The 27,725-nt window shown below is 45.3% G+C and overlaps 2 protein-coding genes across 2 annotated transcripts; both read left to right on the forward strand.

Annotated features, from left to right (window-relative positions):
* The first annotated feature begins 14,363 nt into the window (after window positions 1-14,363).
* LOC125515042 (threonine--tRNA ligase, mitochondrial 1-like) lies at window positions 14,364-21,029 on the forward strand. The gene is made up of 17 exons (XM_048680463.1): window positions 14,364-14,683; window positions 15,298-15,535; window positions 15,648-16,004; window positions 16,095-16,184; window positions 16,509-16,597; window positions 16,714-16,810; window positions 16,951-17,037; window positions 17,818-17,902; window positions 17,986-18,080; window positions 18,193-18,225; window positions 18,578-18,664; window positions 18,999-19,091; window positions 19,629-19,721; window positions 19,801-20,022; window positions 20,182-20,253; window positions 20,531-20,602; window positions 20,704-21,029. Exons 1-17 carry the CDS (start codon window positions 14,529-14,531, stop codon window positions 20,797-20,799), a joined length of 2,061 nt encoding a protein of 686 aa, XP_048536420.1. The 5' UTR covers window positions 14,364-14,528; the 3' UTR covers window positions 20,800-21,029.
* Window positions 21,030-21,185: 156 nt separating this feature from the next.
* On the forward strand, window positions 21,186-22,108 carry LOC125515051. The gene is made up of 3 exons (XM_048680474.1): window positions 21,186-21,461; window positions 21,579-21,751; window positions 21,857-22,108. The coding sequence occupies exons 2-3, from the start codon at window positions 21,606-21,608 to the stop codon at window positions 21,948-21,950; spliced, it is 240 nt and encodes a 79-aa protein (XP_048536431.1). The 5' UTR covers window positions 21,186-21,461; window positions 21,579-21,605; the 3' UTR covers window positions 21,951-22,108.
* The last annotated feature ends 5,617 nt before the right edge of the window (window positions 22,109-27,725 follow it).

The following is a 27,725-nucleotide window of genomic DNA, read 5'->3' on the forward strand; positions in this document are numbered from 1 at the left end:
CGGAGGTGGTGCGTCACCGTGTCAGTGAGGAGGACGCGCACGTCCGTCGCTACTTGTTTGCGTTGGAGCACAGGTTCTCCAATACCTGGCAGGTTCTCCAGGGATCTCACTGGAGCTATGATCCTGTGATGGTTCCTTCTCTGTGGGTGTCCACCGCCCGCGCCGATACTCGTCGTGCGCTAGGGTTTTAGTTGTATTAGTGATGTTATATGTATGATACTATTCAGGATGTATTAGTGATAATATTCGATGATGTATGGACGCATGAGATGATTTACTTTTGCTTATTGAATGCATGCTATTTTGAATACTTACTTATTTTATGATTTGGTTTTGCTTATTGAATGCTCATGTCAATATGAGTCCTATAAGATATTTTGAAGTGTATATCTTGTGTTGCTCAAATAGGATATGTGCTTGCCCAAGTGGTCGGTCATGTTTGCAGGTTACACCTCCGAGTGGCCTATGTTTTGCTGGAGTGTTGATTCATTTCCATTCCGGCAAATTTCAGGCACTCGATATGTCCTATTTTAGCAAAGGTCATGCCGGATTTTTTCGTGAATTTTGGCATGACTTGTGCCAGAATATGTAGGAAATATCGAGTGTCCCGGATTTGTGTGTTGAGTATCCTGGTAGTTGTTTTCGATCGATTTTCAATTAATGTTTCAACTATGAACATAGGAAATGTCTGACAATGAAAAGGATTTCGGTATTTGCAAGTACTGCGAAGACGAGCGCGGCCTGTGCGACAAAATCTTTCTAGATGATGAAAGGCGCTTCAGCATCAAGCTGGACGAGAACTTCGAAGTGGATACAGTAAGTCACAAAGGCAAGTCTTTTTTCGTAATTAAGCATGACATCTCCTTCATTTGCTTCAACTTATAATTTAAATTTTTTTTACTATTCTACTAGCGTATCCCCTGCCATGCAAGAGTTTTTGTCTTAGATAAGATAGGTTTCAGTCGTACTATGGAGGTAAAGAAAGTTTACTTGAAGACCTAGCATGGTTATATTTTCCACACAAAATTATACAACGAAGACGACTACACCTATTTTGTATGCAAAAATTGGCGAGCACTATGCAAGACTTATGCATTTGAGCCTGATATGGTTATCACCTTTGATATTCGTCCGGAAGATGATATTGAAGGTAATACCGACATCTGGGTCGATGTGCAGACGCCTCTAGTTATACCATTATGTGAGTTTCTTAACCATATTTATGTCTTTGATATTGTTTATTCAAAAATAGTTGACAACTAATTTCTATTGTTAGCTTATTTCCGTTCAAGCAAACATGACTATCGCTTGGTAGACAGGACCTACTACTGTCCCGGGGCTGAACTAAACTACGAGGAGCTAAGTCATTATGTTTCATGGCTTCAGGATCTTGATACTGTCAAGACAAATTTTCTTCCTGCACTTAGAAATGTTAGTACTGAAAACGTGCGACCAATAGTGTTTGTACTGAACTAAGGTCACATCTATTTAGGAAATATGGTAAGATTTTTACTATTTGTCCTCAGTTCATCTTTTGCATACATTATTTTTTAAGCTAAACTTCATTGCTAAGTATGTTACTATACGATGTTCTTCAACAGGGACTCCCGATGAATGTTGTGCCTGATTGGATCGAGACTAAAGGTACCATGAATATTGTTAGCTTACGGCCAAGATATCCTACAATGCACTTTAGTGCATTCAGGATTTCTAATAGCGAGGAATGCTTAATAGTGAAAGACTGGAGCAAAATTGTGAATGATCGTAGAGAAGTACTAGGGGGCAGCAATCAAAAGCGCAGCCCACGATTAGGAGACAGGTTCATCTGCATGCTCCAACTTGATGAAGGAGGAGTGCTATACATGTTTTATGTTATTTTACCTGCGAGAGAGCAGCATGAGTGATTAGCTAGCTAGAAATGAGTTTGAAGATGATGATGTGCTACACTATGACTATGATGATTAAATAGCTAGTGTTCGTGGTAATGACTATGATGATTATTATTAGCTAGTGTTGGTGGTGATTAGATAGCTATCGCAGCTAGTGTTGGTGGTGATTAGCTAGCTAGAATGAGTTTGAAGATGATGATGTGCTACACTATGACTATGGTGATTAAATAAATACTGTTGGTGGTAATGACTATGATGACGATTAAATAGCTTGTGCTGGCGGATTAGATTCAAGTGGAGGCAACATGTGGTGCACATCGAAAGTACTACTAGTCCAAACTAGATCAAGTTTGGATTAGTAGTATACTTTTGACATGCACCACATATTGCCTCCACTTGAACCTAATCCACCTTCATTTGACACACTGTTATGGACATAATGATATAAGCCTCATAATTGGTATTGTACCAAAATTTGTATAATGTCATATAAATACACTAAAAATGAAAAAAAAGAGTACTACTAGCGATGGATAAGAAACACGCTACAACTAGCTAGATTAGCAGCAGCGCGGGACAGAACAAGCGCTGCCGCTATGTGTCTTAGCAGTAGCGCCTGTCGCACGCGCTACTGCTAAGTAATAGTTGTAGCGCCTTATTGGTAGCGCGGCTGCCCGCGCTACTAGTGGGATTTAAACCCGCGCTACTACTAGGGTTTTCCCTAGTAGTGTATAACAATCATTGAAGTATTCAAAGGTATTGATTTCTCAGAAAGATTGAGTTATCGGCTTCATTACCCGGGTTACTCAAGCTAGTGGTCTAAGGATCAAAGGTACAAGTATGGCTATTATTTATATATAATTGCCTGCTGCATTAACTAAAGAGTTAGTTTCAGCCCTTGTCCTTTATTTATATCTGCTTTCTGTTTTTCTATTACGATAAACATATTGGATATAAGCCGGGTGTTTTAACCCGTTGGATTCTAAGCCGCCAAGCCAGTCTTTTCTTGTCTCTACAGGGTACAGATTTAAAGTGTTGCAGAAACGATCATCAAATATAATGCATATATTGCCATCAGGAAACACGAAGTCACATACAGTGTTTTATGCACGATGGCATAAGCAAGGCATTCAGTGTTTTCACAGCTAAACTATTACATAGCTTTTTATAAGCCAAATGAAGATGGTTATTATTCCTCCCTCACTGGTTCACCGCCCTCTGTTGGCTGGAAGTTGGGTTTTGACCAGTCAAAACCATTCACGGCGACAAATTCTGCTTCATCATCGATCAGGTCTGCCGGGTCAACCTCCGGGGCAAATGTGTTTTCTCTTACAGGCGGGATCAAATCCGTCACCTTGTACGAGGGAGTTGCCATCTTCTTATTTTCAGCATCAAAACCCGACTGGTATTTGTCAATATTGGTGTCGTCTCCAAGGGTAGTTGCCTGAGGTCGGACTCCGCGCACGCAGGCCATGAAGTCATCCTTCTCAAAAGGAGAACCATCTTCCTTCATGGTAGGATAGCCTCTGGCCACGTCCGCCGGGTCACCCAAGCCTTGGAGCGTCTTAGGGCAGTCAAAGCTCCGGCTCGCGCGCAGGAGCGTTTCACTTCTTGAAACCTGGCAGGCAGGATTGACAGTTTCTTCAGGACGTCGCTGAGCCGGTTGGGTCCTTGATTGGTAGGAGAGATGGCGGCAACAGCCCGCTGTGCACCAATATACAGTTGTTCTACCAAAGTATACACTGCCTTCAGTTTAATCAAAGGGTCTTGGCTCAGATTTTTGCTTCGAGGGCCTGCACATATTTTATACACAAAGTCAACTGGCGGCTTATACTCCGGATCAGCAAAAAGCACACAAAATTAAATTCGGACGGCTTACCAAAGATGGCAGCCACCATTTGAGACACCCGGCCCTTTAAACCGTTCAGCTCTATTGAAATCTCTTCAAGGGTTGTTTCGGCCTTCTCAACACGTTGGGTCAAAAGCATTTTTTCCTCTTCCCAAGTTTTCTTCTTGGCAACGAAGCTGGTCTTTAAATTTTCCATCTCAGAGAGACTAATTTGCAGTTTGGAGTTAGCAGATTTGATTTCTGCCTCCTCACTCGCTAACCGGGTCTTCGCATCAGTCAAATGCGAGTTCAATTCAGATAAGGCATTCTGCAAAACATTCAGATGAGTCAAGATTTTGCTTCAAGTTCAAAAATCAAGATTCAAGTCTCAAGTACTTTACAAAAAACCACTTGACACTTGGGGGCTAATGTATGCCGAATCAAATTTTTATGACTCTAAAGACATACTTTAAGTCCCAAGTACCTTACAAGGTAACAACACTTGGCACTTGTGGGCTAATGTATGCAGTTCAGCAAGTTTCTCAAGGTTAAGCCAGAGTATTAAGTCCTTTGAATACGGTACCAAACAATTTAAAGTACCGGCTCATTTATGATCAAAAATGAACCGGTCCTTGGGGACTACAGGTGAAGCTTTGTTCTATTGAATTCAAGAAAAGTTTCAAAGGTAAAGGTCCCGACCTATATTTTAAAGTCTACAGATCATTCCGGTTCTCTCATAATCTGAAGACTTGGGGGCTGAAGGAATAAAGATAAGCCGAAAGAATGTACCTCGTATTTCAACTGCAGCTGTTTGACCATTTCAATCTCAGAGTCACGACTGGAGTGTACATGGCTAAGATAGCCGGATAAAATATCATTGGCATTTAGATGGTCATAGTTGGCAACGTCAAAGCAAACTTTCTGCCTCTCCAATGCCTCTTGTTTCGCAGTACACCGAGCCAGCACGGTTGGATTCCCTGGTTCAATAAAGCGGCTCCCGGTAATCTGAACGTCTTGTGCAGACGGTGATGACGGGTTGGCTGAGCTTGATGGTCCAGTAGCAGAAGGGTTCATAGTGGTCTCATCAAACGACGGCTCAAGAGGATTTGCTTCTACATCAACAGGTGGGTCTGCTGGAGCGTCGGTTAATGGAGAAGGTGGCCTAGACGGGTCAGATGCAAGCACTGGCGGGTCTTCCACCGGTTTAGCTACCTTTGCTTTCTTGGATTTATCTTGGCCACTAAGAAAAATGTTGCAAGATCATCAGTATAAAGATACAATTTAAACAACCCGGAAATATGAGGATTTTTCATTACCCAGGGGCAGTCTTGAAGGCCGGAAATTGCGTCTGCGATGAGTCGCCAAAAGAGCGAGACACCTCCTGAAAGGATAAAATAGAGTTACAAGTAATACAAGAGGAAGGATCCATTAAAAAGAGTTCAAGACAGAAAGAAGTAAACCTCATTCAGACGCTTCTGAGGAGTTTGTTGAAGAACGACAGCCGGCTCATCTTCAGTCCAAGCTTGACGACGGCTTTCATGTTGCTGCTTTTTCAAACGAAAGTTGGGATCCAAGTGAGCTAAAGGGTTAGAAAACCTTACTTTACGGATCACTCGTCGAACTTTTTATCTTGGCAAGGGCTCTGAGTCGGAGGAAATGATAGTTACCTCTGCTTCCACAACCTGACTGGCCCCAGTGTCATCCTGGTAATGATCAGTGTCAATAAGATTGTTAAAAAATTGGCCAAGGGAATCAAGGGCTACCTCCGAGTCAGATGTATCATCAAGCTTCATCAAATCTTCAGCAGTGCTCTTTTTCTTCTTTTTCGACCTCCGGGTCGTTTTTTTGGCATTTATGGCGGCAACTTTCGCTTTCTTGGCAGACTAGTGGTCATACTTAACTTTCCAGAAGTCAGAGTTGGCCTGCAGATAGGTAAAAAACAAGATAAAGAGTCAGGCAAGTATTAAAACAATACGGCTGGGAAAATACAAAAGAGATAAATAATGACATCCTTACTTCTAGCACCGGGTTAAGCTGGCAGAAGGGGTTTAACCCGACGACACTGCAATCTTCGTATTTCCCATTCACCAGAAGAGTTGACATTGAGACAATATCTTCTTCTGTCAATTGAATGGGGCTGTGACAAAGAGAGTCATCCGGGCCTCCACCATACTCATACATCAGCTTTAATCGGCGGCTCAAAGGGATGACCAGCCATGAGATCCAGCAGCGGGTCAGATCAACTCCAGTTAACCCGTTCCCCAACAGAGCATTGATCCTTTTGATAGATGGTATCAGCCTCTTGCGTTCAGCGATGGTAAGCTTATCAGGAAGCGCGAAGTTGGAGTCAAGACGATCGGGGCGATAACCCGGCAGTGGCTTCTTGTTTGCTGGGGAAGTGTCCTGGCAGTAGAACCAAGTCTGGTTCCAGTCCTTTGGGTGACTTGGTAAGACAATGAGGGGGAAGACGGCACCCTACCGGCGCTGAATTGATATGCCTCCAAGCTCTAAGCTAAGGCCGTTGGTGCACTCGTTCTGCCGGTTTAGATAAAAGTATTCTATAAACAACTCCACGGTCGGCTCTTGTTGAAGATATACCTCACAGAGCACTTGGAAGTTACAGATGTTAGATATGGAGGTGGGCCCGGTATCTTGAGGGTGGAGCTTGAAAAAGTGGAGGACCTCTCTGAAGAACTTTGAGCCGGGCGGTGAGAAGCCACGGTTCATGTGGTCAGTAAAAACGATCACCTCACCGTCTCTTGGATTGGGCCGTTCTTCTTCCGGGTCAGGGGCACGGTAAGACATGACGATTTTTGTTGGCAGAAATCCTATGGTGAAGAACTCTTTTAAACGTTCCTCAGTTATGGTTGAGGAAACCCAGTTACAGATGGTTGGTGTTTTGGACTGCATGATGTGCAAAGAACTGAAAAGAAAAGCAACATGCCGGTTCAGTTTAATGGTGAGATTGACAGTTAAGTGATGAAGATGCAAACAAGTAATGGCGGCTTAGTTAAGGGCTAATGACATATAAGGAAAATTAAGCCGGCATGATAAGCCGCCATGAATACAGATATTTGAAGAAGGCAAATTCAGCTAAGTATTGAGACAAACAAGTTTCCTACATTGCTTGGTATTATTCCATATCAAATGGTTATTCAAAATAAAAACAATTCTAGACCTAAAAGGTTCAGTACAAAGGAGTCGGTAAGTTCTGAAGCAGCCTTTTAATCAGAGAAAGGGATCTGTGGATCAAGAAGAGGTACAAAAACACTACCGCGCGAGCATATATATAACTTTTTGGATCAGAAAAGGCTGGTGGTGGAAGAACTACGATGAACTATGATGAACTATGAAGAACACGCAGGAGCTTGGAAACCCTAAAATGAGGATCTGAGAAGTAAAAAGGGAGACACTTACGATTGCGGATCTCCTGCGGAGTTCGCCGCTGTTCTCTGGATCGGTTCGGGTTGATGCAGCGGCCAACGTCGATGGAGACAAAGGTGAAGCACGGCGGTGGCGAAGCTCGAGCAGCAGGGGGTTTGCGAGAGGAAGAAGACGGAGCGAAAGAGGAGAATGAGAAGGCCGAGGCGTGCCTATTTATAAGGAAAAGATGAGAACAGACGGGCGCGAAAATCAAGGGAGAGCCGAATAATGGTTATCCAGCTATACAGGCGCCTCGGTTCTCGGGAAACATTAAAGATAAAAGATCTGTTGGAAGATGACATCATGAAAGTTTTTTGTGTTTTCAAGAGATGACGTCACGGCGGGTTAAAAGAAAATTTCAGCGAAGATAAGAAGATGGATTTTTGTCTAAGTATTGAAGATTGACAAAGAACGAAGTTCAAAGTCAACCTGGGGCCTAATGTTGGGGATATTACTATCAGTTATGACCCGCCCAGGAGGGGCCAGGTTAGCCCTAATGGCGGGTTACACAAGAAGCCTAGTAAACATTCAAGATTATAGTTTATTAAATCTTATAGAAGGCCCAAAGGCCTGAAGGCGGTTTAAGGCCTGATATTGTGAACCGCCATATGTAAGGAAAGACTTGTAAAGAAAGGCATGTAAAGGAAGTCACCGAGCCGGACACGATTATGAGCCGGCCGGGACTCTCTAGGCCACCAGGCGTCAACCCATGTATATAAGGGGACGACCCGGTGGCGGCTTAGGGCAAGAAACAACAAGTCGATAACCAAGCCGGCGAGTTGAGCCTCTTGGTGATCGAAACCCCAACAATATCAATCCCAACTAGACGTAGGCTTTTACCTTCATCGTAAGGGGCCGAACTAGTATAAAACCCTCTCGTGTCCTTTGTCCCGATTAACCCCTTTAAGCTTCCTAGTGCAATGGTGTCACGCCCTCGATGCGGCTATATCTCCTACGTGTCGAAGCACGACTTAGAGGCATAACCGCATTGAAAGCAATGTCGCAAGTGAGGTAATCTTCACACAACCCATGTAATACATAAGGGAAAGAGATACATAGTTGGCTTACAATTGCCACTTCACACAATACATGAATAAAACATTACATCATCCAAATACACTCAAGGTCCGGCTACGGAACCAAAATGAAAGAAGACTACCCCAAATGCTACACAGATCCCCGATCGACCCCAACTGGGATCAACTACTGATCAACTAGAACGAAACAACACAAAGGAAAAGATCTTCATCGAGCTCCTCCTTGAGCTTGGTTGCGTCACCTGCACGATATCATCGGCACCTGCAAGCTGGTTTTGGAAGTATCTGTGAGTCACGTGGACTCAGCAATCTCACACCCTCGCGATCAAGACTATTTAAGCTTATAGGTAGGGTAAAAGGTATGAGGTGGAGCTGCAACAAGCGACTAGCATGTATGGTGGCAAACATACGCAAATGAGAGCAAGAAGAGAAGGCAAAGCACGGTCGAGAAACTATGATCAAGAAGTGACCCTAGAACAACCTACGTCAAGCATAACTCCAACACCGTGTTCACTTCCCGGACTCCGCCGAGAAGAGACCATCACGGTTACACACGCGGTTGATGTATTTTAATTAAAATTAACTTCAGGTTTTCTACAACCGGACATTAACAAATTCCCATCTGCCCATAACCGCGGGCACGGCTTTCGAAAGTTCAAAACCCTGCAGGGGTGTCCCAACTTAGCCCATCACAAGCTCTCACGGTCAACGAAGGATATTCCTTCTCCCAACACAATCCGATCAGGCTCGGCATCCCGGTTACAAGACATCCTCGACAATGGTAAAACAAGTCCAGCAAGACCACCCGATGTGCCGACAAATCCCGATAGGAGCTGCACATATCTCGTTCTCAGGGCACACCGGATAAGCTAAGCATACGGGAGCCAATGTAACCCAAGTTGCCAAGGGACGGCCCTGCACGGTGCTCTGGGTTGGACCAACACTTAGAGAAGCACTGGCTTGGGGGTTTAAATAAAGATGACCCTTGGGCTGGCCGACCCAAGGGAAAGAAAAGGCTAGGTGGCAAATGGTAAAACCAATGTTGGGCCTTGCTGGAGGAGTTTTATTCAAGGCGAACTGTCAAGGGGTTCCCATTATAACCCAACCGTGTAAGGAACGCAAAATCCGGGAACATAACACCGATATGACAGAAACTAGGGCGGCAAGAGTGGAACAAAACACCAGGCATAAGGCCGAGCCTTCCACCCTTTACCAAATATATAGATGCATTAATTAAATAAGAGATATTGTGATATCCCAACAATAATCATGTTCCAACAAGGAACAAACTCCAATCTTCACCTGCAACTAACAACGCTATAAGAGGGGCTGAGCAAAGCGGTAACATAGCCAAACAACGGTTTACTAGGACAAGGTGGGTTAGAGGCTTGGTTTAACAATATGGGAGGCATGAGAAGCAAGTGGTAGGTATCGCAGCATAGGCATAGCAAAAGAGCGAGCAACTAGCAAGCAAAGATAGAAGTGATTTCGAGGGTATGGTCATCTTGCCTGAAATCCCGCAAGGAAGAAGAACGAGTCCATGAAGAAGATAGACGGACGTAGTCGAACGATCCTCACAACACGACGTTATCGGAACCAACCTGAAGAAGCAACACCGGAAAGAAGCAACAATCATGGTAAACAACCCTCACATAAACATGGCATGATGCACAATCAAGTATGATGCATGTCCTGTATAATGAAGCATGGCATGGCAAAGTGCACAAACAATACTACAAGTTAAGTGGAGCTCAATATGCAACTCCGTTGCATATTGACGAAACACCACTACAAGGTATTTAGTTCGATCTCGATTATGTACCCAACAATATTAAATGTTGATTAACATGGCAAGGGGTGAAGCAAATGAAAACTACCTATCTAGGCAAGTTTAAATGAGGCCGGAAACAACGAACAACAATTCCGGTAAATCCCCATATGCATATTTTTGGTTTGGTACTGTTCTGCCCTAAACATAATTTTAGAGTTATTAAACATGCAAAGTAAGGTCACCATGTTAAACTAGGCATTTTTCCACCCCATTTACATATAAAGTTTGTTAGGTTTGGAGCTACGGTTATTTAGTTATGAAATAAAGCATTTTAGCATGGCATTTAAGCAAATTTACTCAAACAGCATTTTAAACATTTTAAACATGGATGAAAGTGGCATATTATTAAACTAGACAAAATTCTAAGCAACTTTCATATAAGGTTTGTTTTAAACCGATGCACGGTTGTGAAGTTATTATATGCATGAAGTGCAAGGGTTTTCCTGCAAAACTGTAGTCTCGGGTTTAATTGCTAAAATCGCAGACAAGGGAAAAAATACATTGGGTCGAATCTGAAGGCTGGCCCAACGAACAGAGGGAAAAGGCCAGGGGCTGCTCGCCCTGGGCCTTGGGCCATCGGAGGTGATGGGCTGGGGTGCACTAGGCCGGATCTGGCCATCGGCGCTGAGTGAGGTCAACACAAGGCCCTCCAGGGCGATGGGGCGGCCTGGACGTGCTGGCCTGCAGTGAATCTGGGCCACGAGCAAGGATGCGATCAACGAAGGCGTGCAGCTTTGCCGTGGTGGTCCGGTGATGTCGCAGGACAGCGGGGAAGGTCGGAGACGGTGGCGGGCGAAGGGGCAACCAGATCCGATGGCGTCCGGCCCGTTTCCAACAACGACGAGGCTGGCCGGCGATGGGACGACTAGGTGCGGCACTCCGGCGGCGGTGCCTGTCCACAGGCAGAGAGAGGTGAGAGATTCGGATGAGGAAGGAAGAGAGAAAAGAGAAGAGCCAGTAAGGGAGGACGAGGTCCTGGCGGTGCCGCTAGTTGGCCATCGGTGGAACGAGCTGCTGGCGATCCCCGCTGGCGATCCCCTCATGATCGAGCAGCGGAGGCTCTGGTCGGCTCGCGCGATGGGCAGAGGCGCGGTGGAGGCCATGGACTGCGCGCGGTTGATGAGGCGGATCCCGAGATGAGACAAGGAGGCGGCAGGATGGATCTGAGGTCGAGAGGCTGCTGAAAACGAGGGAGGAAGGAGGCGCGGGTTGGCTCGGGATGGATCCTGATGAAGATGCGGCGGCGGGGTAAGGGACAAATGCCCTAGATTTTTGGGATTAGACAAGTGGGTCTATATATAAAGAAAAGAAGGGTTACATTTGGATCCTCCGATTAAATCAGACGGTCGAGAATAAAAGAAATAGATAGGGAGCCAAACAAGAAAACGGAGATGTTTTGTAGACGTTTGGGGATGGTCCGGACCCAACGGTGACAACTGTGCGGGTTGGGTTCGGGACAGCTTTCGGGCGCGCGCGCGAGGAGGGTCGCGGGCTGACGAGAGAGGTTAGGTAGGGCCTGGCGGTGTGTGGTAGTGGGATGAGATGAGAGGAGAGGAGTGCAGCCCGGTAACTGTTTCCGGAGACCGAAAATGTCCGACGTTTTGACCGACTATAATGTCGCTGTAGTTATCCGTTGGGGCATCAAACGGACTCCGAATGCGATGAAACTTGGCAGGCGGTCTACTGACAAAAAAACAACACCGCACACCAACTTTCAACCCATTCCGAGAACATTTTCCGACCACTTACAAAATAATATCTCGGACATGCCGCGGGCGCGTGCAAGTGTGTCTGGGCTCAGAACGGACAACGGAGAGAACGAGGAGGCCGGGACGGATGCAAGTTTCGAAAACATGATGATGCAATGCACATGATGACATGGCAAGATGCAACACACAAGCAAATGACAAGGCAACAACAGCGAATAACTGGAAGACACGTGGCACATCGGTCTCGGGGCGTTACAAGGCCCTACGACTAAGTCCTTGCTCTAGGACATCTGCCGTGACAATTCCATGACATTAGTGGATCAACTTTGGCACGTTGTTTGGTTGTCTGCATTGTCTCGGCGCATACAACTACACGTTGTTTGGTTGCCCGCATGGGGTATGATTAAGAGCTAGTACTTGCACTCAGCACACAGTGTTAAGAGCTAGCAGAGGAAGGGGGAGAAGAAATTTAGTGTGCGCCGGACCATGGCGACTGCGGTGGATAGTGGTCGTGGCACCGTATCCGACATGACGAGCATGGAGTCATGGGCGAGCGACCCCGTCGGCGAACTAGTTGTGGTGCTCGCGCAAAGACAGTGAACAGAGGAGGAGAATGCAGTGCTCGCGCCATGGTATCATCCGTGTAGTAGAACGAGAGAGGAGGCCGAGATGATCGACGTCGGAAACGACTCCAGTGTAGTGGGACGAGAGAGAGGAGGCCGAGAGGAGGCCAAGATGTTCGACCCCATCGGCGGCGCGGCGAATTGCAGTTTGCACGGAGATAGAGGACACAAAAAAGCAGTGTGCACGCCATTGCAGTAGGAGGACGACAGAGAATATGTTGAGATGAGCGACGCCAGAAACTACTCTAGTGTAGTAGGACACAGGCAAGGAGATCAAGGGGAAGGGCGTCGGCGTCGAGAGGGACGAATAGGAGGGTTCTGAGCAGAGGACAGAGGAGCTCGACATGGCAGCGTGACTGCACTTGTTCAAGGAGAGATGAAGCTACGATCGTTGAAACCAAAAACTTACAACACGAATATTGTGCGGAACTGCGAGATTAGGCTGTTGGTCAAAGGAAATTTTAAACGATCGATCATGCGCGACGAGTCTGAAAAAATTCGTCCAAAATAGCTTCAAACAGGAACACGAAATAAAGAACTTTCGGCTGGCAAAACTACGAACAGATCGCCTGAATGGAACCGTAGCATTGAGGTGCATCTTTTTCATGTAGAGCTTACCTCGAATCAAAGCACCGTTGCGTAGATAAGAGGGACAAGGAAGAGAGGAAGTTAGAAAGAAGATTAAAGGAGGTTCAAGAAGACCTCATGTAATCACCTCGCATCCCTCCAGTCTCCACTCGTGTAAGGGTTCGTTTGCACTCGGCTCGGCCTGGCTCTCTAAGAAACTGTTGATCTGAACGTTTCCAGCGAGCTAGGCATAGAGGTGTTTTAAGTTTCGTATCATGCAGGCCTAACAATGTATGCAGCCAATCAAATAGCCTGTTTTGTTTTAGTTGCGAGATGGCCCAATTTGACGACGGTCGCAGCGAGCGACGGATGTACCCAGGGCCGGCCTTGGGCCAGGGTAGCAGGGGCGACGGCCCGGGGCCCGGCCAAACTAGGGGCCCCGACCCAGCACATATAAAAGGATACAGCCATATAACATAGGCCCATTATTGATGCGAAACAAAAAGGCCAACGAGGCCCGTATATGATACGTCTAGGAGAAGCCCAAAAGCCTAATACACAACTCACGTGATTGCGCGGCCCGCGGCGCCGGATCCTTAAAAAAACGTGATTGCACGGTGCCGTCGCGGTTTGCTTGATTGCCTCTCCAATTTCTCCGATCCAATCTAGCGACCTATATGCATGTGTGATCAAGGCCCCGAGGCCCCATGGTGATTACTTTGTCTTTGCTTTTCCTGGAGAATGGAGCAGATCAGCACCGAGTTACTCTATCGCACTGGCTGCCGGCTTCTAGCACAGTAGGGCAAGGAACGGTAGAACAGCCGAGGTATTTTTTGTGTGAATTATTTTAGTCCTCAATCTCAATCTGGAGTATTTTTTATTCCTGTATAAAAGCAACACTTGTTGGCCTTTATATATATAGCTGGAGATTGTTGCTGCTAATTTAATCCAGTCTCTAGCATTCAGGTGTCGCTCCTTTTTTTGACAAACATGTTGCCTGGAAAACACTTGTCTAGCTTTGAGAAGAAAGAAGTAAAGGAGCAGATAAATTACTATCATTAATCTTGACACTACCATTGATGATTTTTGAATAGAAAAATGCACAGAGTCGTTTCTCATGATTATTAAAGGGCATTTGTTTTCTGTTGTGCTCTGTAACTTATTGATATTTGATCTAGAACATAAAAGTACAACATTGTTACTAGATATCATCCACCTGATTTTTTTTATCATTGTTTATTATGGCTTTACAATATTTTTTCATATCAATGTATGGAATTTTAAAAGGAAACACTTCGACCACGGGCCAATTTATTGAGTTCGCCCTAGGGCCTCCAAAACTTCAGGGCCGGCCCTGGATGTACGCACGCCTATTATTGTTTTCTTTCTCGCACAAGACACGAGCGAATAGTACTACGAGTCAATCTGTAGGCAGCAGTCAAGCTTGGTAGGAAGAGCGGCGGGCAAGTTGAGAGTAGCCCGCAAGTTTCGTGGCATTGTAAAGAAGCCCCTCTGTACGAGAACCAGGACACTTTGCTGTGCAACCAAAACGATCATCTCCATCGTTCCCGAGTTTGAGTTTCTACCAAAGCGCCAGTCAACGCCCTCCGCCGCCGCCGGGATGGGCGCCAAGGACAAGGCGCAGGCCCCGCCCCCCGCCGCCGTGCCGGACCAGGCGTACCTGGAGGCGGTGACGGGGAAGCGTGACCGCCTGTTCGAGCAGATACTGGACAGGCAGGCCCGCCGGCACGCCGAAAACGGCGGCAGTCCCATCAAGTCAGTTCTCGATCCCTCTGTTTTGAATGAGTGGCATACGATTATCACCCCTCCCCTCGCTACCGAAAGAGTATGGACTGGGGGCATATGCTCTCTGCCTAGCACTGTACAAATAACATGTTCAAGTCTAATATAAACTTTTGAATCATACCTCTGATTTGCTTGTTAAACATTCAAGCGCACGCACGAAGTTTGTGGCTCACCAATATGGCCTGCCATCGTTTAGCTCATTTTTCGCATTGCCGGCCGCCTCGTGCTAAGACGCAAGTCATTGGTTCGAATCTGATAGAATGCTTGTCTACTAGATTGATTCATTTATTTTTTCTTTGTTTTCGAAACTTTCTCAAATAACTACCTGTACTTACTGAACTAATCTAGAATCCCTTTTTCTAATCAATTCTTGTTTTATACTGTACATTTTAAATGAATTTCCCTAAAAGGTAGAGGATGATCCATGAATTAATCTAACCATCAACTAAAAAAACTCCTAGATGAAAACATAACAGAAAAGTCAGAAAGACTCTTTGCTTTGGATCTAGGAATCGCCAGCTTCACGTGGCTGCAATTAGTGTGCTTTCGTGAGTGATATTATTATTTTCACTACGATGCTTCAGGATTACTTTGCATGATGGCACGGTCCAGGAGGGGAAGAAGTGGATGTCGACCCCGATGGACATCGCCAAGGAGATATCAAGCGGGCTAGCAGCTCGCTGTTTGATAGCTCAAGTGAACGGAGGACTGTGGGACATGACAAGGCCGCTGGAAGACGACTGCCAACTGAACTTGCTAACCTTCGATAGCAAAGAAGGGCGGGACACTCTATGGCACTCGAGTGCCCACATTCTTGGAGAGGTGAGTTCAAAGCTTGTCCCTGTCAAAGTATCTTTTGATGAGCATAGCATGATAACAGATAGTTCATTTTCAATTCAAGTTTCTTCTAACCCAAGGTAATGAACATACGCAGGCTCTCGAGCGTGTGTACGGCTGCAAACTGTGCATCGGGCCTTGTACTACGAGAGGGGAAGGTTTCTACTATGACGCCTACTACGACAACAATGTCACGCTGAATGGCTCGCATTTCGGTCGCATTGAAGACCGGGCTCGAAGAGCGATCGCCGAAAAGCAGCCATTCCAACGTATTGAGGTCTCCAGGGATGAAGCCCTCGAGTTTTTCGCTGAGAATAAATTTAAGGTTGAAATCATCAATGAATTGCCTGAGCACAAGCCCATTACGTTATATAAATGTGGCCCTTTGGTTGACCTATGCCGTGGACCGCACATCCCGAATACTTCTTTCGTTAAAGCTTTTGCTTGCCTCAAGGTAATTCGGTCTTCTTTCTTTAGCAAAGTTCTCGTCTTGATGGGATTTAGTAGTATTTCAGATTTGAATTTACATGTAAATGTTTTATAGGCTTCGTCCTCATATTGGAGGGGAAAAGCAGACCGTGAGAGCCTGCAGAGAGTATATGGGATTTCTTTCCCTGATGCTAAACTTCTCAAGGTACATCATCATGTATTTTTCTCTAATTTCTACTGGGATCTTGATATGGAAAGTCAGATATGACATGTTACTATACACAGAATAAGTACCTCGAACTTATCAAACATGGTAACAAAAGCCGAAACTGATTCCAATACCACTGTAGGCAGTTATTTGATCTGGTTTTAGATGTCAACAGTGCAAGATAAGAGTGCAAGATAAGAGTGCAAGCTGAACTTGTTTCTTTGAATTGTAACTATACATTCCTAACGATCATGTTCATGCTCTCATTTTATGAAAACCTGTTGTGTTTTACATACACTTTTATTGCTTGATAATCTGCAGGAATATCAACGTATGATGGAGGAGGCTGCGAGGCGTGATCACAGGTTATTGGGGGAGTCCCAGAAACTCTTCTTTTTCGATTCGCTTAGGTACCTTGGCATTCTCGATTAGATTTGTCTTTCTTATACTACTATTTTTTCATTCCTTTTACATCTTTGGGTCATGGTCATGTGCTAGACCTTTGATTAGCTTCACCCCTGTGCAGCCCAGGAAGTTGCTTCTTCCTTCCACATGGTACAAAAATAGTTAACAAATTGAAGGCTTTTTTGCGACAACAATACAGGGACAGAGGCTACCAAGAGGTAAGTGTTCATTTGTTAGGTACTCCAAGTAGTGATCTAAAACGTCTTATATTACTTTACAGAGGGAGTAGTAACTAGCTTTTCAGATCATTGACAGTTACATCTGTTTCCTTTGCTTATGTTCCTTATGTATTTGTTAGGTTGAGAGTCCAAATGTTCTCAAGATGAAGCTTTGGGAAACATCTGGGCATAGTGCGAACTACAAGGAGAACATGTTTCTTTTTGAGGTAAGCACCTGGTATGAACACATTACCGCAGGTGTGCTCGATGGAAGGCGGTATCGGGTAATAGAAGGAACTGGAAGATGGATATCGGGTTTTCTTGCTTGCTTTATTCATCTGGCCAAGTCCCCTTTACAGGGAAAGGTGTCAAAACCAAAACCAGATCCTAACAATCTAGAAACTATCTCAATAAGAGGAAACTTCTTGAAATATTTGATAACAGGCTTCAAATTAAACCACATTACTAACTGAAAGAACACAGGTGGATAAAATAGAAGCCACAACTTATCTCCAGCTCGACTTGCCACCATCAACTCTCTCGTGCACATGCACTACTACAGAACGGTTACTAGTAACGGGCCCGAAATGCCCATAGTGAAGAGCATGCCAACCCATCACTAGTAATCCGTCACTGGTACTTGCATACAAGTGACGGGCGGGCTTCAGCTATAAAGGTTTTTGCAGTAGAGACGCCCTGGTGGCCTCTTTTTCTGTAGTTCTGCGCCCACATAACGGCACATGCATGTACTCCGTAAAATGTTACTCCCTCCGATCCATATTAATTATCGCTGATTTAATAGAAATTTGTACTAAATCAGCGACAATTAATATGGATCGGAGGAAGTATAACATAATTGTAAGTATTGACAGGAGATTTGTTTTGCACAAGTCACAGAATATATCACCATCAAGTTAGAGACTGTTATGCAACTGTAACTTCTGTTGACTTGTATGTGCGCGTATTTGTAGTATCTAAGGGTGCCTATTTGTTTTATTATTGTGCAGATCGATGGAGAGGAGTTTGGTCTTAAGCCAATGAATTGCCCTGGGCATTGCATAATATTTAAGCACGAGACTCGTTCTTACAAAGGTGAGCTCCTTCTCTAATTTTAATTATGCTGTATATTTACTCCTTCGTTATTAAACCTGAATTCCGGATTGAATATGCTACAGAGTTGCCACTGCGCATTGCTGATTTTGGAGTTCTTCACAGAAACGAGGCTAGTGGAGCACTTTCAGGCTTGACACGCGTTAGAAGATTCCAACAGGTAAGGCTTAATACTATCCCTTGAGTTGCTAGTTTCAACAATTTTAATCGCCAGTTAGCGTCTTACAATTTTATTTCTTCCATTATTTAATTTTTTTATATCATTCCTGCAGGATGATGCCCATATTTTTTGCAGAGAGAGCCAAGTAAGTCTGGTAGACCTAGACCATGCATTTTTGTTAATATTCTACTCCCTCCATCACAAAACAAGGATCGCTCATTTATTACAAAGTTAGTACAAAGTTGTACTAAATCAGTGACACTTCTTTTGGGACGGAGGGAGTATTATTTAAGAAAGGGATTAAATTTCTTAGTGGAGATTGTACTCTGTGTGTGCCATTTCCAGCAAATTCCGGTTCTTTTGCATATTCCTCACATAAAGTGTTTGTTATGACTCTCTTTTTACAGTAGTTTCACTGTGGCTTGGATTTAGATTAGATGTTTCTCTCAGGTTGTATCACTGCCTACGTTTAAATAGAAGTTATTGCTTTGTTGCAGATCAAAGAGGAAGTTAAGAGTGTCTTGGAATTCATTAATTATGTCTACGGCATATTTGGATTTAACTACGAGTTGGAGTTATCAACGGTAATCATATAATCTTATCTATATTTTGGGAGCATCTACAAACTATTTGGAACTTTAGATCTCTATATATATATTCTAAACTTCAAAATGGTCGAGATACTAATTTATTTCTCCTGTATTATGTGTGTGGAATTCTTTTAATTAATTTTCTTGTTTGTGGAATTCTTATCTGCTATCATAGTTATGTATCTACTAGAACTTGGGCAACATGGCCTATCCTACTTCTACATGTACCTAGTTAATAAATTTACATATTTACAACATTTAAATCTAATAATTGTTGTCGATTACAGATTAATCGATAATCTTGACATCTTACATTTGTTTTTTCTAGAGACCAGAGAAGTATTTAGGTGATATTGAAACCTGGAACAAAGCAGAACAACAACTGGCAGAAGCCTTGGATGAGTTTGGGAAGCCATGGGAGGTAACTGGTCATTTTCCCTTAATGTCCGCATCACTCTATGCTGCCAGATGTTCAGCATCTAGTATTTCCAGTATAGGAAAAGGGGGACTTTTCACTAAATTATTCTATAATTTCTAATTATACTTGCATTCGACCACTGCCGTGATTTCATGCCCCCAAAATATTTTCTGTGATCACATTATTATGCTTTGGCTTGTCAATGCTGATTTCTTACTCAATTAAGTTATACTCTATGATGATCTACAGTGGTAGTAGAATAAAATTTAATGATGATATACTTTATACAAGCGATTGGCATCTGATGAGCATCAACATATTTCACTCTGGCATACATGTTGTTTTTAGTTTCACAGTTACTAATGTGAATATCTGCATATCTTTTAATTCATATTATGGTTGAAATTTCAATTTGTATCAGCACCTGTGTCTGCCTCACAATAATGTTCAAGTGCTATATCCCTATGCCAAGAAACTGCCTGGACCTGATTGCTTGTTGGATCTTCAATCAAGTTACTAATTTTAGATGTCGGTGTGCAGATTAATGAAGGAGATGGTGCTTTCTATGGCCCAAAAATTGATATCGGTGTGTTTGATGCCCTCAAAAGAAAATTTCAGTGTGCAACACTTCAGGTTCTATAGTTCTTATGTATGTTGGCATAAACTGTAGACAATATTCTCTTTTCTAACCTTTAATTAATGCCTGTTACAGCTGGATTTTGCGCTGCCTGTTCGCTTCAAGCTGACTTATGCAGCAGAGGAGGAAGCCAAGCTTGAGAGGCCTGTAATCATACATAGGGCAATACTAGGATCGGTTGAAAGGATGTTTGCCATTCTTTTGGAGCATTACTGTGGTAAATGGCCGTTATGGCTCAGCCCTCGTCAAGCCATTGTTTGCTCTATATCGTCCGATTCACTAGAATATGCAAAACAGGTAAATGGCCCTTGTGTGTTAGTTTGAAATCTGTTGGTGACTGTTTTTCCATTCGGTATGTTTAGCAGTTTGTCAGTATCTTAGCTGGTTCTCGTGGTAATCAATCAACCAGAGTTTTTTTTCTTTCAAGTTAAATGACAATCCTCTTCTGATGCTCAGGTTCATGCTAAGATACATAACGCTGGATTTGATGTTGAAATCGACATGACTGATAAGAAAATCCAGAAGAAGGTAATTCTATCATGCCTTTTGGCACAAACTCTTTCTTTCTTTATTAGTAATTTTTAGTTACAATGTATTTCAGTATTTGAGTGGCAAGAAGGTAGTCTCAGTTATGTGGTGTAGTAGTTTTATTGTTGGATCTCATGGATTGTCCATTTCTTTTAGGCATTTATTTATAGTGCAGCTGCATGTTTTCTTCATATCTCTGGTAGTTTAAGTAAATACAGCTTGTGCAGATATCAAAACATAATAGGTCGTGTATCGTTATGGCCGGTTTCATTTTCAGGTATGCGTGGCACAGTTAGCCCAGTTCAACTATATTCTTGCCGTGGGCCCAACAGAGGTGGAATCTGAAATGGTTTGACTTCTTCACACCCACTGTTGTCGATAAAAGCATTAGTTATGCCTTGTATGAAATTCTGAATTATATATGTGGATGGATGGCTCGTACTATTGCAGGTCAGCGTCAGGTTGAGAGATAAGCCAGAATTCTTCCCGATGAGCGTTGATGATCTCATCTCTCTGTTTAGGGACGAAGTAGCGGCCTACAGATAGGGCTGTCAGTCAGACAAGCTCGAAGCTCGCGAGCCTTTGAACTATGAGGACCTTTTAATTATGATGAAGTTTTAGATCCTTGTTGTATTGTAGTGTGTCTTGAACGTCTGAGCCTTGACGTACTACATGACTTGAGGATCATTTCTGTGGTGTGCTCCCCTATGTCTATGTGGGCAGTGTGTGATGTTTGGTGCCAGTTCTGTCAAAAAAATTAAAAATGTTTGGTGCCAGTGTCACCTATAGGTTCAGGTTCAGTCAAGATGAGCTGTGGTGTTTCTACATCATTTGCTCAACGAGATGAGCATGGGCCGGGCAATGTTTACTGTGTTGGCCTATGCACAGATGATTCGAGTATGAAAGAACAAATCGTGTCCTGTTTTTATACCAAGTCTATGAAAACTGGGCTACGTGCTTTGCTATGCTCGCTTGTCCTAGGCATCGTTTATAGCGCCCGCGTATGTATGCTGGTAGATGAGATAGGGGTTTTCACCTGAAATAGAAGAAGGCAGCAGACGACGGCCGGCGTGCGGCGTGGCCTCGGCGTTGGGGAGCGGCGGCCGCTGACGGTGATTCCCTTTTACTTTTCTGGACTCGTGGCCGAGAGCGCCAGCGACAGACCGACGAGCTGCTGCCGCCGGTGCCCTCCGACCGCCCCCGCGCAGGTTTGTTGCTGCGTCAAGCCCGTCCGCCCCTCCCTCCTCTGTCTAAACGCACACAAGCTGTTCGGCGCAATGCCTCAGAAGACACATTTTCCTTTCTTCACTTTGTTGCTCTTTCAGATTCAGATAGATCGACCGACCGGAGCCATGCCTCTCCCCGCGAACCTTGTAATGGGGTCCGCCTTCGTCGCGCTCGGCGTCACGCTCCTCGCCGGCTTCCTCTACGTCGCCGTCTGGTCCAAGGCCCTCGCGCCGTCCGACAACTGGTTCTTGCTCGCCGTTCAGAACGACAGGTGCCATCAATGATATCTACTCACCTCACCTGGAGCACTAGTACTTCACTTTCGTTTTGAGATTGCCGCGTTATTGCTCCGCCTGATCTGTTCATTGTTTTCCAGGTATTACTGCTTGCTTGTGCCCCTGACGGTCCCTGTCATAATCGTGGCTGTGTACCTGCATTGGCTGAGCATGAAGATGTTCAAGCATGCGTGAGGAGTAGCCGTGCTAAACAAAATCCATGTTGATGAGAATCATCGTAGGCATCATGAGTTCATCACGGTTTATTTTTTTTGCGGGGGATGAGTTCAACACACTTGAGATTGCAATATTTTTCTTTATATAAGACAAATTTCCTAGTGACTTTTTTCTTCTTTGGGAAAACTACGGTGGATTTTTGTTACCGGAAAATGCACTTGATCATATTATAACTGAGGTGTGAGAGCATCTCTAGCCGATCCCTTATAATTTAACTCCGAAGAGCATCTCTAACCGATCTCGTATAATCCTTCCGTGGAGGATAATAGGTGGCTAATTGGACCCCTACTCGGCGCAACCACCACCGATGCCCACGATTCCTGTTGGGATGAAGAGGCAAGACCCTTTCGCCACCCTGCCGGCCATCGCCGTCAACGCATCGTTGTCAGAAACGACCACCACGCCGCCGCCTACATTAAAAAAAGTTTGGGCACCAAAAAACCTCCTTGGAGCCACCTCACCGGCAACTACCGCTCACAGCAAGGTCGCTGCATCTCCGGCGACGGCAGGCTGCCGTCCCGCTGCTCCAACCGTCGGTAAGCGGGCAAGGAAGCTGACGGCGGCCGCACCGGCGCTCGCCGAGGAGGTGGCGAATAAGAAGGACAAGAAGGTGGCTCCGGTGCCTCGTCCTCGTCCGGCGCCTCGGACCTCGTCTTCGACCACCCCTACGACCACTCCTCTGGCATGTCCGGCCGCTGCTGCCGGCAATAAGGGCCGTGGCCACCAAGTGGTCGACGAAATGCCATCAAGGTAAAAAAATGTCTTTTCATTTTAGTCGGTGCATTGTTTGGCATTTCTTACGACCATAGGGTGATGAATATTGTTGTTGTTGTTCTTGTCGTGGTGCGTAGATGAACACGGCTGAAATTATTGTCATCTTTGGAGGAGTCGAATATGCTTGGGCTTGACAATCTCAACTATGACTCGATGTTCAATCATCAAGAGGGCGAAGTGGAGGCCGAGACCAAAGTGGAGGAGGCCAATGCCGAATTGAGTGAGTGAAAGTGCGTTATATCGACTAGAGGGGGGGTGAATAGGCGATTTTTATGAAAGTCTTCAAAACGTGGAAGTTATGAAGACAAACAGCAGAGATATGCCTATTACTATGCAGCGGAAGGTAGACTACACTAGGCAAGCCATGGTCAAGTATCAACAGAGTGAAAGCACAGTGACAAATAGCTGCAGTGTAATAAGGATCAGGTAGGAAGATATTATGAAGCCAAACAGATCATACACTCACGTTGTGAAGACAAAAGATAGAACAGACATGCAATGACTTCACAATGAGTAATCAGTAAGTAAAAGAAAGTGAAGATGAAACCAGTGACTCGTTGAAGACAATGATGTGTTGGACCAGTTCCAGTTGCTGTGACAACTGTACGTCTGGTTGGAGCGGCTAGGTATTTAAACCTTAGGACACACAGTCCCGGACACCCAGTCCTGAACACGCAGCTCAGGACACCAAGTCCTCACCGTATTCTCCTTGAGCTAAGGTCACATAGTCCTCGCCCAATCACTTTGGTAAGTCTTCAAGGTAGACTCCCAAACCTTCACAGACTTCGTTCACTGGCAATCCACAATGTCTCTTGAATGCTCTGAACGCGACGCCTAACTGTCTGGAGGATGCACAGTCCCCAAGTGTAATAAGTCTTCAGATCACACAGACAAGAAGACTTAAGTGATGCCCAATTTTCTCTGGCTCTGGGTGGTTAGGGCTTTATCCTTGCAAGGAATTCTCTCTCTCAAAGGCTTCGAGGTGGGTTGCTCTCAAACGACAAAAGTCGTACTCTCAATCTGAGCAGCCAGCCGTTTATGGTTGTAGGGGGTGGGCTATTTATAGCCATTTGGCAACCCGACCTGATTTGTCCGAAATGACCCTGGGTCACTAAGGAACTGACACGTGTCCCAACGGTCAGATTTCAAACTCACATGGCAACTTGGCTACAAGCAAAGCTGACTTATCCGGCTCTGGACAAGATTCGCTCTCATTGTCTTCACTCGAAGACACAGGTTTTTGGTTTAGGCATCACTTCAGTCATTCTGACTGGTTCTCCTGGACCCCACTTAACAGTACGGTGGTTCCTATGACTCAACACCAAAGAAAAAGAACTACGAAAGATCTAATTCTTCGAGCTCCATAGGCTTCATATCGTGTCTTCTCTTGTCATAGTCTTCAATGTGAGTATCTTCATATACCACCTTTGACTTCAATGTCTTCATACATTTTTAGGGGTCATCTCTGGTAGTAAAACCGAATCAATGAGGGACTTCTACCTGTGTTATCCTGCAATTCTCACAAACACATTAGCCCCTCAACTAGGTTTGTCGTCAATACTCCAAAACCAACTAGGGGTGGCACTAGATGCACTTACAATCTCCCCCTTTTTGGTGATTGATGAAAAACTAGTTGAAGTTTTTAACGGGGAATATAATCTGTGAATTTGTAAAGGATAAGGAATTGTCTTCATAAGTTGCAAGGGCTCCCCCTGAAGATGTGCATATAAGTTAGTTTGCTTTTGGAATGCAAATGCACATGGCGGGTTGTACTTGTGGAGATCCACTTCAGCTTATGATGACAATCCACTATGCATGTGAAAGTATATGAAGATAATGACATGCATAATGGAAAATGAACGTCTGCAGAATGAGCTAAGTGCGGAATTTATCGTCGCACATGCGGAATTTATCTTCGCAAAACAAGGTGGCAAGCAAGTAGCAGACGACCATCTAGTTTAAGTGTTACAACTCATAAGAGCCAAATGTAGCAAAAAATGAGAGTTGTAAGCACGAAGCAAAATATAAGGCACCCACCCATATGAACCCGCTTGAAGACTATCAATCTCATATGCTTCTCCCCCTTTTGTCAGTAATGACCAAAAAGGTTTGAAGACATAGAGCCTCTACTCGTTCCCATGAGGAGTAGGTGAAGTAGCAGGGTTGTTGATGTTGTTGGGCAGTGCAGAAGAGCTTGGAGGTGCTGAAGCAGGTGGTGGTGAAGTAGCATCATCTTCTTCCTCAATAATTCTGGCAGTGACTGTGGCAGCAGAGGAAGAGAACTCAGAGTCTTCAAGGGATGAAGTTCCTAGCAGCACAGCCCTTCGAGGAGGTGTGGAGTCAAACTTGAATCTCTCAGTGAAGCCATCCTCTTGAAGATCAGCTTCAGAAAGCATCATCGTTAGCCCTTTCCATGTGCGGCGATAGGTCTCATGGGCAACGAAAGCGTTCTTGGTGGCAAGATTTCGAGTGCGATTAACATCCACCAAGAGGCTTTTCATCTGACGCTTCAGCTAGTCATGATGCCTATCTTGTTTCTGATGTAGGGCCACAAGAAGCTCTCGGTCATTGAGAACACGAGTGCGCTTCTTGGGTCTTGAAGCAGTGGCACTGTCAGTGGCTTCAGTTGAAGCAGGGTGTGGTGCACGTGTAGTGCCAGCCAAAGGATACACCCGAGAAACTGCTTCAATGCCTTCAACATTCTGAGTGAAACTCTGATGTTCTGCATTCTGAAGACTTAGAGGTTGCTTGGCAGGCTCAGAATATATGGCTTCAGTTGACATGTCCACGTCAGGCAAGAAGATCCGATGGTTGCGGGCTGAGGGCTGATACTTGATGGCGGAGTGTAGCTTGATTAGCCGCATGACCCAAGGGGCGTAGTACTTCAAACCAAACAGATCCATGCCTGATGCAGCAAGTTGGCGTATGAAGAAATCATGTGCATTGAAGCATTTTCCATGAAGTATATAGAAGACCAAAGTCTTCATTGCACCCTGAAGCTTGGCATTTGGAGAGTGCCCTTTGATGGGCCATAGAGTCCGCCTGATGATGTGATAGATGGTTCTGGGCAGGTACTCAAGGTCTTCAACGAAGAACTCTGTTGGATAAGCAGCATCTTGAGGCAAAGGCTTCATCATGCTAAGCATTTGACTCATATTAGGTTCTGGTCGCTGAAAGATGCTCTCAATAGCTTCAGTGTGCAGCTGACAGCCTTGCTCGAAGAGATCTCCAGGAGTGGGCAGGCCAGTGAGCTCAATGATGTCAAATGCATTGGCTTCATGATGAATGTTGCCAGTCATCCACTCCAGGATCCAAGTCTTCGGATCTCTGCTGTATCCTTTGATGTGAAGGGTGGCATAGAATTGTAGCAGCAGCTCTTCATTCCAATGCTCTTCATCAGTGACAAACTGCAGTAGACCCACTTGCTTGAAGCAATCCAACGCTTCTTCTAGACAGGGCAGACCAGCTATAGCTTCAACATCAAGGCGCTTGTGTGGGAAGATGCGACCTTGGTTGTAAAGAATACAAGAGTAATAGCTTCGCTGAGGATAGTGTTGGGGAACATAGCAGAAATTCAAAATTTTCTACGCATCACCAAGATCAATCTATGGAGTAATCTAGCAACGAGGGGAAGGAGAGTGCATCTACATACCCTTGTAGATCGCTAAGCGGAAGCGTTCAAGTGAACGGGGTTGATGGAGTCGTACTCGTCGTGATTCAAATCACCGATGATCCTAGTGCCGAACGGACGGCACCTCCGTGTTCAACACACGTACGGAGCAGCGACGTCTCCTCCTTCTTGATCCAGCAAGGGGGAAGGAGAGGTTGATGGAGATCCAGCAGCACGACGGCGTGGTGGTGGAAGTAGCGGGATTCCAACAGGGCTTCGCCAAGCGCTGCGGGAGGAGGGAGATGTGTCATGGGAGGGAGAGGGAGGCGCCAGGGCTTAGGTGGTGCTGCCCTCCCTTTCCCCCACTATATATAGGGCCAAGGGAGAGGGGGGCGCAGCCTTTGACCCTTCCTCCAAGGAAGGGTGCGGCCAGGGAGGAGTCCCTCCTCCCCAAGGCACCTAGGAGGTGCCTTCCCCCTTTAGGACTCTTCCTTTCCCTCTTCTCTTGGCGCATGGGCCTCTTGGGGCTGGTGCCCTTGGCCCATATAGGCCAAGGCGCACCCCCTACAGCCCATGTGGCCCCCCGGGGCAGGTGGCCCCACCCGGTGGACCCTCGGGACCCTTCCGATGGTCCCGGTACAATACCGGTGACCCCGAAACTTGTCCCGATGGCCGAAATAGCACTTCCTATATATAATTCTTTACCTCCGGACCATTCCGGAACTCCTTGTGATGTCCGAGATCTCATCCGGGACTCCGAACAACTTTCGGGTTACCGCATACTAATATTTCTACAACCCTAGCGTCACCGAACCTTAAGTGTGTAGACCCTACGGGTTCGGGAGACATGCAGACATGACCGAGATGACTCTCCGGTCAATAACCAACAGCGGGATCTGGATACCCATGTTGGCTCCCACATGTTCCACAATGATCTCATCGGATGAACCACGATGTCAAGGACTTAATCAATCCCGTATACAATTCCCTTTGTCTAGCGGTATGATACTTGCCCGAGATTCGATCGTCGGTATCCCGATACCTTGTTCAATCTCGTTACCGGCAAGTCTCTTTACTCGTTCCGTAACACATCATCCTGTGATCAACTCCTTGATCACATTGTGCACATTATGATGATTTCCTACCGAGTGGGCCCAGAGATACCTCTCCGTTTACACGGAGTGACAAATCCCAGTCTCGATTCGTGCCAACCCAACAGACACTTTCGGAGATACCTGTAGTGTACCTTTATAGCCACCCAGTTACGTTGTGACGTTTGGCACACCCAAAGAATTCCTATGGTATCCGGGAGTTGCACAATCTCATGGTCTAAGGAAATGATACTTGAC

This window comes from Triticum urartu, chromosome 1 (assembly GCF_003073215.2).
Source record: "Triticum urartu cultivar G1812 chromosome 1, Tu2.1, whole genome shotgun sequence".
In the NCBI taxonomy this organism is placed as follows: Eukaryota; Viridiplantae; Streptophyta; class Magnoliopsida; order Poales; family Poaceae; genus Triticum; species Triticum urartu.

Coding starts and splice junctions, on each gene's coding strand:
- LOC125515042 (XM_048680463.1), top strand. CDS start 14,529: ATGGGCGCCAAGGACAAGGCGCAGGCCCCGCCCCCCGCCGCCGTGCCG. Junction 18,081..18,192: donor GCGTTAGAAGATTCCAACAG/GTAAGGCTTAAT, acceptor TCATTCCTGCAG/GATGATGCCCATATTTTTTG. Junction 20,254..20,530: donor ATAAGAAAATCCAGAAGAAG/GTAATTCTATCA, acceptor TTTCATTTTCAG/GTATGCGTGGCACAGTTAGC.
- LOC125515051 (XM_048680474.1), top strand. CDS start 21,606: ATGCCTCTCCCCGCGAACCTTGTAATGGGGTCCGCCTTCGTCGCGCTC. Junction 21,752..21,856: donor CTCGCCGTTCAGAACGACAG/GTGCCATCAATG, acceptor ATTGTTTTCCAG/GTATTACTGCTTGCTTGTGC.